Source organism: Gracilinanus agilis, chromosome 4 (genome assembly GCF_016433145.1).
Source record: "Gracilinanus agilis isolate LMUSP501 chromosome 4, AgileGrace, whole genome shotgun sequence".
Lineage (NCBI taxonomy): Eukaryota > Metazoa > Chordata > Mammalia > Didelphimorphia > Didelphidae > Gracilinanus > Gracilinanus agilis.
The window spans coordinates 33,795,483-33,808,463 of NC_058133.1; the positions used below are offsets into that span (position 1 = coordinate 33,795,483).

The 12,981-nt window shown below is 56.2% G+C and overlaps 1 protein-coding gene across 2 annotated transcripts in view; it reads right to left on the minus strand.

Moving 5' to 3' along the window:
- Window positions 1-1,604: 1,604 nt before the first annotated feature.
- RNF220 (ring finger protein 220) overlaps window positions 1,605-12,981 on the minus strand; it is a 236,111-nt gene continuing 224,734 nt past the window's right edge. For both annotated transcript variants that reach the window (XM_044676029.1, XM_044676030.1), the window contains 4 exons: window positions 12,650-12,731; window positions 7,850-7,958; window positions 7,664-7,738; window positions 1,605-2,417 (listed from right to left, as the gene is read on the minus strand). In XM_044676029.1, coding sequence (XP_044531964.1) covers window positions 2,346-2,417; window positions 7,664-7,738; window positions 7,850-7,958; window positions 12,650-12,731 — 338 coding nt within the window. In that variant the 3' untranslated portion in view covers window positions 1,605-2,345. The remainder of the gene's footprint in view (window positions 2,418-7,663; window positions 7,739-7,849; window positions 7,959-12,649; window positions 12,732-12,981) is intronic.

Here is a 12,981-nt window from a genome sequence, read left to right on the forward strand (position 1 = left end):
ATCGCTCTATGGGGAGCCAAGACCGTGGCTCTTGAGGGTGGCAGCTCTTGAGCCTTGTCCAAGGTCGAGGGGGCAGCGTCAGCTCCCAGCCCAGGCCCTGGATGGACAGAGGGACCCGGGGCAGGGGAGTGAAGGATCCCCATTAGTTACTGTTAGGGGGGCTGAGGGAGAGGGCCAGAGGTCTCACAGCAAAGCAGTCAGAACCGGATCGGGCCTTGTCCAACGTTGCCATCGTCTACTCCCAGCTGCGCAACTTGCATCGTTCTCAGGAGTCACGAAGGGCCCCGGGAGCCGAGAAGGTGGGGGGCCATCTCAGGCCCTCCTAGGAGCTCCCACCCACTCAACTTCACCCCATGGGGGGGGAACTGCTTTGCCAGTGGGGCCCCCATTGCTGGGGGGTGATGAGGAAGCCGGCCAAAGAACGCAACCTGCCCCTCTACTGCTGGCCAGCATACATGCCCTCCTCCCATCATGCCTGGTACCCTGATGGCCACACCTGAGGTAGCCATCACACAAGTCAGGGACAAGCTAGCGAGGAAGGGCCTGGGCAGCTGCTGACCAGCTGGAGGAGGGCCAAGTGGCCACATGAACCAGACCCTTAGCTCCCAGGGCAGCCCACTGCATTTGGGGTTAGCTCTCTGGTCCTCAAGTTTAGTCTGCTTTGGGAGCACCCCTGCCCCCCGTGGAATGCCTCCTCCATACCAGGACGTCCCTCCTCAGTTCTCTCTTCTCCAGCCTAACCTGCCCCCCAGATGGCCTAAACCGGAGACCGGGATTGCAGATGCTTTTCCACATGAATTCAGCCAAGACCTGACCTCTCTGGGGCCAGATGGAAGGGTCCGGGGTAGGTCTGGGATGCTGGACATTGCTGGCCCCTCCTCCCCAGAGAGCCTCTTCTACCAGTGCCAACCCTTTCACTGGCACCTTCATTACGGATCACATCCATGGGCAGACAGGGTGCAGGGCCCAGCTCAGAACGCATGGAGGAACTTGGACTGGCCACCTCCGTGCCTGCAGCTGGTCAGGGAGTGCGGAGCACGCAAGGAACAGCCCCCGGCCTATGGCTGCCCTACTGCAGGGGCCCCAGGGACAGAGCTCAATGCCCTTGGCCTATCCCCACCTCTGCCCACCGGGGTTTCTGGGGTTCGGGGCCTCCTCAATCCTCCACTCTCTGGCCCGGGTGACCCCTGGCGGCTAAGGTCAGGATCTGCTCATCCATCAGGCCGCTTCCAGGCTTCCCCTGACCTCTGACCCCAGGCCGGGCAGCTCGATGGTAATCGGGTTTGGGCTGGGCCCAGATGGGGAAGTGGCGCCTGTGACCCTCTGGGGGGTGTGCGTGGAGCTGGACAACAGCAAATGTTTGTCCTCTGGAGGCAGAGGGGAAAGCAGTGAAGTCTGGGGTGAGGCCCTCCCCGCAGTGACCAGCGAGCCCAGGCCTTCCTTTTACAAATGAGCAAACAGGCCCTGACGGGCACCTCGCGGGGCAAAGCTGGGCGCCCGGATGCCCCGCGATCATGACCCGCCTCCGCCTAGAAAGAGGAGCAGGAGCCCGTGAGACCAGCCCCGGAGCCTCACTGACGGAGAGGCAGAGGCTCGGCCAGACGTGGGCTTACACTGGTTTAATTCATGTCAAATGTAGTTTACAAACAGGAAGGACAAGTACCTTGGTAGAGGATATACAGACACAGCATCACAGCACAGCGTCCGCGGCGGCCGGCAGGCAGGGGCTGGCGGGCCAGGGCCAGGGCGGGGGCGGCCCTCCCCTCTGGAGGGTCACTGCCCCGGAAGGGACTCCCACTCCTTCCTTACAAGCAGCCCTGGCGCCCAGGGCAGATGGAGCCGAGCCGCTCCTGCCGCGCCGGCCCCGGGCCGCGTGAAGAACTATACACCACTGAACATGAAACCACCGCTGGCAGACACAGGGGACCGTGTGGGGAGGGGCCGGGGCTCCCCGGGGCTGGGCCTCTACTCCCGCCTCCTCGAAGGAGGAGGAAACGCAGAACCCGGGGCGGGGCGGGGCCGGGCCGGGCCAGGCCGGGCAGGTCCGTCCCGTCTCTACACGACATTGTAAACATACAGGGTCTATGTTACATGTGCTTGTCTGGCCCGTGTGCAGGTCCGGCGGGGTGTCTGCCCGGAGCCGGCGCTCCGCCCGCCCGCTGCAGACACTCAGGGGCACGAGGGGGGACACAGACGGCCAGGGCGGGGCGGGAGGGGGGCAGGGCTGCTCCACACCCTCCACTCTGGCTCCAGAGTCCTGTGTGCACGCCGGTGTACACATGTGTCTGTCTCTGCGGGTGGCGGGTGAGCAGGGCTGGGGGCGGGCTCACGCCTGGTCCTGGTGTTCACAAGTAGATGCGCCGCAGGTCCCCGGGGGCTGTGATGGTGTTACACTGGGGGCACAGCTTCTTGGCTCCCTGAGGGGGGGAAAAGGATGGTCAGTGGAGCGGCCGGCGCCCTCCTCACCCCCGGCTCCCCCTCTGAGGACGGCCCCGGACAAAGCGGAGGCTCAGTGGGATCCTGATGGCCAGGCCCCAAGAGGCAGCTGTCATTCTCAAGGTAGGGGGAGCCTGGGCTAGGCTAGTCCCGGACCCCCGGGTTAGTGAAGAGCACCCAAAGCTCCGGGGTTGCCTCATCTGCCCGGAGGGTGACTTTCTCCTGGCATTTATTTCTGAACTTGGAGGTCCTGGCAGTGTGGACGTGGATTAGAGGGAACAGATGCCAGGATGGGGCTGCCAAGCTGGGCAGCAATCGGACCACCCCAGCACCTTTTCTCGAGTTGGAAGAGGTAGGCACTTGGACCAGGACCGGGCAGACCAAGAGGCCGGCCCGCCCCACCCTCTCCCCCAAGTCGGGGGAAATGACAGCACCTGTGACGAGCCTTTGGGCAAGAAGCCCCCGCCATGTGCCTAAAGGGTGCTCGGGACAGACGGGCTGTTTTTGAAACAGGTGGGAACGCATTAACGCCAGGCCATGAGGGTAGAGGGGGCAGAGAAGCCAGAAAAGGCCGCTGTAATACTGGAGAAAATCGAGGAAGATGGAAGGGCTGCGAGACTGACAGAGAGAAGGGGGAACCGTCCACTACAGCCGTGGCACCTGGACGTAGGGAGGCCAGGCCAGACCACAGAGGGTGGGGAACGGGCCACCGTGGCCATTCCAGGGTGAGTGTGGCCTGGAGGAGATGGACTCACCGGTGCCACCCTGCAGGTGTAAGATCCAAGTGCCTGACGGGGCACACTGAAGTTATGTCCATGCATGATGGTGGCGGCCCCCAAGCCGAGAGGCCCAAGAGCCCTGGAACGGGGGGCTCCCTACGTCCCCTGGGGATGGGAAAGGACCAGCCGAGAGGGGGTTTGGCTCCGACACAAGGCCCCCTTTGTGGGAAGGAGCGGGGCTGTAATCAGAACAAGGCAGGCTTGCCAGGCCCAGCTGGGCCGTTAAACCCCACGGGTCCGGCCCCCACGCTGGCTCGGCGGCCCTAACGAGATCACACGCCTGACTTTGATCAGGCCACAAAGACCCAGCCGCTCCTCTCCAGGTTTTATTGCGGCTTCGGGCTATGTTTTAATGGTCACACAGAACCCGCCTGTGCCGGAGCCGGAGCCTGGGCTGCAGGGCCTGTAATAACCACCGTGTGGTCATGCAGGGAGGGCTGGGCAACAGATGAGCCAATGCTTCCTAACGGCTTCTCCCGCCTGAGCAGGGCCCTGAGTGCCTCACCCACAGGGGCTCAGAGGGGACTGCTGGAGCGGGGGTGGGGGACGAGCTCAGAGAGGGAACAAAGACCAAGAGGGCACCAGAAACACAGGCCAGCAGTTTGTATGACAAGATCTGGGGGGCTTAGTGGCCTGCGAGCTCCGTGAGTCAGCAGCGGAATGGAGAAGCCAGAAAAGCGGAGATGTCAGGCTCCCAGGACACCAAGGTGACCTCCCCACTGCCCCCTGCGCTGGTCAGATGCCCTCTCGGGGCCTTGCGCGCTGCTGAACCAGGGCAGGTCAAGGGGCACCTGACCAGGATGGGCTTCAGATGATGCGGTATGAGGCTACCTGGAAGGTGCTGGGGGCATGATGGAGGAATCGGAATGGCTGTTTCTGCCTCACCTGCTCTGGCTGTCTTGGGATGGACAGTCCCAAGCCTGAAGGAGTATGCCGGAGGGGAGTGGCACAGAGTTGGACACAGGATGCTCAAGGGAAGTCAGGCCCATCTGGGCAGAGATGGTGGGTGCTAGTGGCCCAGGCTGGGAGCAGATCAAGCCCAGAGGGGCAGGCTCCTAGGGAGAGGCTGGGTGCCTAGAGTGTCCCTGACCCCTGGAGCCCCATCTCCTCAGAGTCAATCAATCATCAGAATGGACTCATGATGGGCTGGGCTTGCTAGAGGGCCTTGAGTGGAGGCTGAATGAGCCTTCTTAGGAGGCAGGAGACCCAATTTCTGCACTGAGGCCAGGACAGTAAGACCCTAAAAAGGTCTCTGAGAGGCAGTGCCACTGACTGCTGTGAGCCCCTACGGTGTACCCCAAGCCTGGGGGGGGGGGTGTCTCCTTGTGGACAAGATGGAGTAGAGGCTAACCTGGGATGCAATTAGGTCAGTCAATAAACATTTACTGAGTGCCTACTATGGACTGGGCACTGGGTTAAGCAGTGGACTTGGAAAAGAATCAGTATTGGTCAATTTGGAAGACGATTCCAGTGGAGGGCCCAAAGCTCTGCACTGTTTAATGTTTCTCAGTGAAGTGGAAATTCATGCCAGGGTTGGGGAGATGGCTAAGACACTGGTTCGAATTCAGCGTCTGGAGCACTGGGTGAAATAACATTCAAAGGGATAAGTGTAAAGTCCTCAATCCAGGTTCAAAAAATCAGCGAAACAAGTACAAGTTGGAGACAGCCAGCTAGAATGCCATTTGTCAGGGAAAGATTGTGGGATTAAAAAGCATTACCTTTGAGCTCAAGGACTCAGCTAGGCCTGGCAATCACTGAGTTAAGGCAGAGTTTGGCTGGGTTAAAAGAGGCACATATGAAATGCCTATTCTATACCAGGTGTAGTGGTGGGCACAGAGAATGCAAATGGTGCTGGCCCTCAAAGAGCTTGTATTCTACTGAGAGCAAAGAACTCACAAAGTAAATGAACACCAGCCCTTAGGAGATCAGCATGGGAGGCCTGGAGGTGGCAAATGAGCTGAACTTTGAAGGTAGCTATGGATTCTGTGAGGCAGAGAGAAGGAAGGACATTCCAGGCATGGGCCCAGAGATGGCAGATGTCATGCCCACCGCTGGGCACAGCAAGCACCCATCTATATTGACCTGTGGGTCTGTGGAAGCCAAACTATGAAGAGTTCATAAAGTAGGCACTTTCAGAAAATCATTGTGGGGGGCAGGTAGGTGGCTCAGTGGATTGAAAGCCAGGCCCAGAGATGTTAAGTCCTGAGTTCAAACCTGACCTCAGACAGTTCCTAGCTGTGTGACCCTGGGCAAGTCACTTGACCCCCATTGCCTAGCCCTGACTGCTCTTCTGCCTTGGAACCAATACACAGAATTGGTTCTAAGATGGAAGGTGAAGGTTTAAAAAAAAATCACTGTGGCAGATGTGAGTAGGAAGGATCAGAGAGGAAAGAGACTTAAAGCAGGGTGATCGATCACAAGGCTACTGCAATAATCTCTGTAATGAGGGAGCTTGGATGCTGGCTGTGTGAATGAAGTCATGGGGATGGAGGAGAGACGGGGAGGCAGAATCAAGACATAACTGACTGGAAAGGAGAGAAAGGCCACCCTGAGGTGGGAAGCCTAAGGTGAAGAGGGACATGTTGAGTCTGGATATGTGAGGGAGCAAAGGATTTACTCTGTTGAGATGCCACTGAGGTTCTTCCCAACTCTCAAGTTGGGATGTGTGGGGTGAAACAAAGATGAAGATGCTGCAAAGGAGACTGAAGAACAGCCAGAGAGGTAGAAGGAGAACCAAGAGAGCATGTAGGAGAAGAGGGTGATAGGCAGTGTGACGCATCAGAGAGAAGGAGAGCAATGGAACAAATCAGAGATCACTAATAACTCTGGAGCAAGGGTTTCAGGAGAGTGGCCAAGGATCCAATGGCCAGGCGAGTGCTTAGGAGAGGGCAGGGAGGCAGCAAGCACAGACAGCTTCTTCTAGGTTCTGGGGTGTGAAAGGGGGACCCATGTGAAGGAGGGGATGGCACAATTAAGTGAAGGTTTCTTTAAGGATGATGGAAGAGGGGGCAAACGTGGGTGTTTTGGTGGGCAGGCAAGAGCCAGTGGAGGAGAATGAAAATCAGGAGATGAGGCTGGGCATAGGAATTTGGGTGGCAGGGGATGGGATCAAGGGCCCAGGCACTGAGCTTGTCACCTTCTAAGGGAGAGCACTTTGAGGAGATCCAGGATGTAAAACCAGGGGAACAGCAGGCCTGTGATGGACACTGGGTTCAGTGAAGTGTTTGCGGGGGCCTTTGCTAAGGGAAGGCAGGGGTCATCAGGTAGCTAGAGTGGTCAGATGAAATCTGTGAGGTTTGGGTCAGTTTTAGGAGCCCCTGGGTTTAAGGACACTGACAAGTTAGAAAGTGTCCAGAAGAAGATGGCCTGGGAGGCAGCTGGGTAGCTCAGTGGACTGAGAGTCAGGGAAGTCCTAGGTTCAAATCTGGCCTCAAACACTTTCCCAGCTGTGTGACCCTGGGCAAGTCACTTAACCCCCATTTACCACTCTTTTGCCTTGGAGCCAATACATAGTACTGATTCCAAGACGGAAGGTAAGGGTTAAAAAAGAAAAGAAAAAAAAAAAAAAAAAAAAAAAAAAAAAAAGATGGCCTGGCTGAGAACAGGTCTAGAGTCTAGGGCAGGATGACTGGCTCAAGTCTGGAGATGAGAATACTAAGCAGGGTGGGGCGCTTAGAAGAGAGCTGTCCAAAATAGGTCTTGATCAATGACACGTGTTAAAACCAGTGGAAATGTGCAGTGGCTATGGGGGGGGGGGGAGGTTGGGGGGTGAAGGGGAAAGTAAGAGCATGAACTATGTAACCATGTTAACTTTTCTAAAAAATAAATATTGAAAAGAAGAAGAAGAAGAGAGCTGTCCAAGCATGTGAAGGACTATCATGAAGGAGGGTCAGGATTACTTTAGTTTCAAAGGCAGGGAAAAGTTATTCACAGGGAGAGCTGTCTTAAAATGAGGGGCCTCTCCTGGCAGGGAAGCAGCTCCCAGTTCTCTGCAAACAGGGCCTGGAAATTCATTTTCTGAGATTCAATTGAAGAGTTCTTTCCAACTTACAGCCTTTGGGACCTCAGTGATTTTTTACAGATGGAGAAATTGAGGTACAGAGAGAGAGAGAGGTTAAGTGATATGAATCTAGAAGACTTCGGGAAAACTTAGATTGGAAGTCAGTCTTTAGAGAGGTGGCAAAACACAGAATCTGTTATTAATTCTGTCCAAAAAGCTCTGACAAATCCTTCCCCCTTTCCCTCTGGGAGCCTGTGGGGATGAGGGAAGAGCTGTTAGGGTCCCTTCCAGCATTGGGTTCCAGAAGCAATGCCCAAGCGTGGGGAGGATGGTCAGAAGGGGCATTATCCAGCCAGGCAGATAGGCCACCACAGCTGCTCAAGCCTTGGCTTCCCTTGAGTCGGTGCCCCCTGCCTCTGCTGTCCATTCTCCCCAAATCACTTCTTACCAGGGTCCGGAGCCAACACTCCTCACAGTGCACGTGCCAGCACTGGATGGACGTCAGAGGCATCGTGTAGGAGTCCTGGAGGGCAACAGAAGAGAGGGCTTATTCCTAGGCCCTGCCTGGGCATGATACCACCAGATGGAGGCTCCCCTCCCACCACCTAACCCTGCTGGGCAGGGGGCCCCTCACCATGCAGATGAGACATTTGTATCGATCCCCACGGGACAGCTGCCGCTCTAGCTCCCGCACACGGGCCTTCAGGGCTTCAAAAGTGGTCACAGCTGAGTCCTCTGTGATCCTGTAATAAGGAAAGGGTGGGCATAGGCAGTCAGGAATAGTAGTAGAACCCCCTTCCTCCACATACCCAAAAGTCTTTCTAGCCCTGACCCCTGGCCCCAGGACAGATCCAAGTCCAAGGGAGATAGCTGTGGGGGCTTTGAGGTCTGCCTTGCATTGAGGAGGCTGTTGGCAACTGAGCTACCTCCTGGGTTAAGGAGGAACTAGGTGGTGCTACAGGGCTGGCCAAAGGATGGATGGATGGTAGGGTGGAGCTCAGGGCCCTGTTGTCTGGGAAGTGCCTCTGTGGGCAATCAACACCTGCACTATTGATTTAGTTATTACTTCTTCAGGAGACAGACATGCTATAAAGCTCTCCTTTACCCACAGGTTTGGGGGTCCCTGGTCTCCTAGGTTGCCCATAGGCCAAATCCATGTCCTTCCCAAATCATAACCAACCCAAAGAAGGAGATCATTTAGTCCTTGCAATCAGCCTCCCAGGGATGGGGAACTTACTCTTGGGCCTACTGGGCAGCTCTGCAGGCCGAGTTCTCTTCTAGCTTGCAGGCCAGCCCCCTCTCTGGATATCCTCTGTCTGGCTGTGCACAGCCAACAGAACCCTCAGCTTTGGGGAGCTCTAGAGACCACAGGGCAAGGGTGCACCCTCAGTTCTCCAAGCATCTTTCCAATATTAGCACACCACGGAAACCCAGTTTCTCCAAAATTGACTGGGCAATTCCCCCACGGTCATCCTAGTGGTTAATAGTGAATGATTGCCTTAATTAAAATACTTCCCCAGCAATCACAAAACCAACTCAGAATTGGACTTTAATAACAAAATACTCATTGGGGGTTCTGCACTCCTCCCATTCTTCTCCCCAAAGGCTACTGGCACATGACCTAGGCTTGTGCCTGTCACCTGGTCAACCCGCCTGCCCTCCTACAGATCAAGCTGTTCCATCCCCTTCAGCACCCAGTCCCCATCAGTGCCTCAGCCTAGAAAGATGAGTCCTTGGGTGGCTAAGGCCAGACAAGTGATCTTATGGTTCTTCTGAGGCTATAGAAGATGTGGTCACCTGGCAAGAACCCAGGAGCCACGGGCCTCCTCCTCCACCTTGCTCTCCAGTACAAGGTCCTAGTGCACACGGATTATAAAACCTCCTGTGCAGCAGGGCTAACCCTTGCTGGGCAGCTCTGGGCTCAGAGTCCTGGCTCAGGAAGGTTTTTTTCCTCTGAAGCCCCAGCTGGGGTCACCCCTTGGCTGCTGGGTGCCAATTCCTGGGTAATTAAACCACTCAGTGCTCCCATGTAAATAACAGGCCCTGACATGAGATTTGTAATTTAAAATGTTAATGATGCTATTTATCCCCAGATTTTGCCCAAGGAGAGAGAAGCAGTGCCATAAATCCTTTGGCCTGGCCTCGGGAGGTGGCAGGTCCTCTCAGGGTCACTTTCCCCTTTACATTCTTCCACCTTCCATTTCTGGGTCCAAAATGAAGCTCTGCCATCCTGGATTCTCACCCACTGGCCAGAAGCAGAATGAGTGTGTGGGCATACTTCCAGAGAATCCCATGATCCCAGGAGGAAAGCCCCAGTTCAAGGCAAAGAGGAATGGGGTCCAGAATAGGATGAGGGACAAAGATAAAAGTTCCTTGGCCAGGCAGAGCCCTGGAGCCTTAGAGGGGAGTCAGGAACCTGGGGTGCCCTTGCTCAGCACCTCCTCCCCTACCCAGGCCCACTTCTCGCCACCCCGCAGAGGACAGGAATAAGGGATTTCTTATATTTCTTGAGCTCTCTTTGGTCACTGCCATCTGTCCAGCAGGAACACTGAAGCACAGCTCCATCGGTATTTGTCCCCTCCACATAGCTCAGTCAGGGGCTTTCAGGGTCACCGTTTGTCCCTCCCACAAGTATTCCTTACTTGATAAGCAAGATTGAATTTCAGCTTGTTGTCCCCAGATTGGGAGCTAATGTTCCTCCAAAGAAAATGGGGGCCATTCCCAGCCCGGGGGAGGGTCAGCTGATGGCCTACATCCAGACAATAATGGGGTGGGGGGAACCTTGCCCCATCTGCCCCCAATCCTTCACCTTTTCCTGGGCCACTGCTCTCCCCAATGAATTACTACTACAACCTTTTAAAAAACAAAAAACAAACTCTTACCTTCTGTCTTAGAATCAATACTATGTACTAGTTCCAAGGCAGAAAGGCAGTAAAGGATAGGCAATAGGGCTTAAGTGACTTGCCCAGGGTCACACAACTAGGAAGTGTTTAAGTTCACATCTGAACCCAGGACTTCCCATCTCTGTTCCTGGTTCTCTATCCACTGAGCTACTTAGCTGCCCCCTATCATAACCTTTTTCTAGACTTCAATCCTACCTCTGGGCCAGCATAATTGTGCCCAACAAGGGCACATGGCATCAGGCTGCAGGACTGGGCATTCTCAGCTTGGCAATGACAGCACTGTCACTCCCTTGTCTCCCCTCCAATTTGCTTCAGTTGCTGGATTTCCGCTTTATGGTCCTGATAAACCATACTTGTCCCATCTAGTAAAACCGAGCCCTGAACTGAGGGCAGTCAAGGATCAGGAGATGTGGAGGCTCATTTTGAAGTTTTGTTCTCCCGATTGGCATATGGAGGATGGTCAGCCCCACCAGGAGATGGGTCCATTCTTTCCCTGGGGCCTCCCTCACTGGCTCCCCAGACACCACCTGGCTTGCTCTCCAACACAGAAGGAGCCAGTAGGCCCTCCCCCCTGCCTCCTCACATGCTGGAGCTGGGTGTCTGTCTGTATGCTTGATTTTGCTCTCCTCCCCTCCCTCCTTCCTTTTCTCCCCTGGGCTGGCTCAGAGCACGGAGCTGGGAGCTGGTTTCTACGGGAACCATGTGAGCAGGATCCCAAAAGGAGGCCCTGGTGGCAGGGCTGGGATGGAGCTGTGCCCACACCTGGCCCCTGGGGTGCCCTTTCTGCTTGAACACCAGCTGTGCTCAGCACCCCTGACCCCCAGAGATGCAGAGGGACCAATGCTTTGTGAAACTGCCATTTCGGAAGAGAGGAAAAAACCAGACCCGCAGCAGCATCTCCTGCTCTCAAACCTTCTTAACCCAACGAGCGTTTCGCCCGCTGAAGCATGCCCGGCATGAAGTGTTCTCCAAAGGAGATAATTACAAGCGGATTGAATGCTTGGCGGCGGCAGCGGCCGCCTCAAATCCCAGGTTTCACACACTTGCCTTGCCCGCTGGGGCCCCGCTGCCTATTATGCACGAGGCTTTGCCAGGCGAGGAGCATGGAAATCAGGACTTGTTTGACAAACCATCCCCCAGCCCTGCACATGCACAGACACTCCATGTGTGCACACACGGCCAGCCATGCTGGCTCCCACCTCAGCTGGCCGGTCCCTTCCCGGCCCTGACAGTCCAGGCCTGGGCGCACAGGACAGCCAGTGGCCCCTGGGCCCACCTCCTTCCCTGATTAATGATGTTGTCTCCCTGATTTATGACCGGCTCTTCCAGATTAGAGTTCGCTCCCCTCCCCCGACCCCTCCCCAGCCCCCATTCGGAAGGCACAACCACACTCGGCTGGAAATATTAGAGAATTATTAAATAAACATTCATACGTCATGTCTCTTCCCATCCTGAGCTCATCGGCGGCCTGGTCGGCCGCGCGGGCCTGTTTGCCTTGCCGCTGACACGGAGCAGCTGGAGTGATTCATGGAGAGGCTGGCTAAAACGTTTCATGTCATATATCATGCTAGCAGCGCTCTCTGCCCCGACCGAGATAAACTGATCAACCACAACGGGCTGGAATGAATTTATGACAACAGAAAATTGAGGAAAACAAATGGGAGGTGACCCAGTGGGCCAGGAACCCAGACTCGCACGCTGGCCTGCAATCTACTTTGGTGGCAGGAAGCAAAATTGAACATTGGCCCTCGGAATTAAGATGCTGCCTTTTCCCCCCACATGACCCTGGTTCCCACGTGGGGGCCGAACTTGGGCAGCACCTCTAGGGCAAGGAGGGGGCACCCCAGCCACCTGCAGCCTCCTCTGTGCTGCCTTCAGGAGCCACACAGCCTCTGTCGGCAGGGAGGGAGGGAGGAGCCTCCGGCTGCCCCTCGGACCCGCGAGGTGACACTGACTTCCTGGGGAGGCACTGTGGGGCTGGGGCACTGCTCTAGCGAACGGAGTTTTGAGCCCAAGCAGCCTCCCCAATCCTTTGGTTGTCAAGGGCAGACAGCCCTTTGCTTATCCCTAAATCTGTGTGTGCCATGCTCGGGGCCGCTCCTGCTGATGGAGGGCTGGGGGGCACTAACAAGACGCTCCCCTGACCTACATCGGCCACAACACCAAGGCCAAAAAATTCTAGCTACGAACAACGAAGCCCAATGGTTCTGCCTCAACTTGCCGCGAGCAACACCCGGGACAAGAAAAATGAAACCAATTTAGCTCCCGATTAAGAAACAGAAACTGGAGATGAATCAGCTGCTGTGGCTGGGCTGGGCTGCCATATATCACAGCTCAGCGGCAGGGCTCTCGGGCAGGCGCTCCGAGGCTCGCGGGGCCCGGCCTGCTTATCAATTCAGAGTCCGGGCAGCCACAGACAGCTCGCCTGCCCCTTGTTCCGTCCTGTTCTCTCCCCCTCCCTCGCCACTTGCTGCCACCCTTAGACTGAGCCCAAAGAGGTGCCTCTGCGGCAGGAAGGGCCCGACACTCACTTTTCAATGTCGCTGTTCTTGCATGTCTTCTGCATGGCCACCTCCTGCTTACTGCTCTCACCATTACTCGTGGAGGGCATCTCTGCAGAGAAGGAGATGAGACTCACCCCCGGCCCTGGCCCTTGCCCTTCCGAGGGCATGCCCCCACCCAGTCTGGGAACTGGCCCCAGGCTTAATAGGAGAGCAGGAAGCCAGGATCCCAGAGCAGGCATGCTGGCTGCTGGACAGCTCCCACTCGGAGTGGATCCCCTGGCAGGGACTGGCACTAAGACGTTCCTCCTTCTGAGGCCTCTGGTTGGGTCACTGCCTCAGCCTCAGCTCTCAGGGTGTGA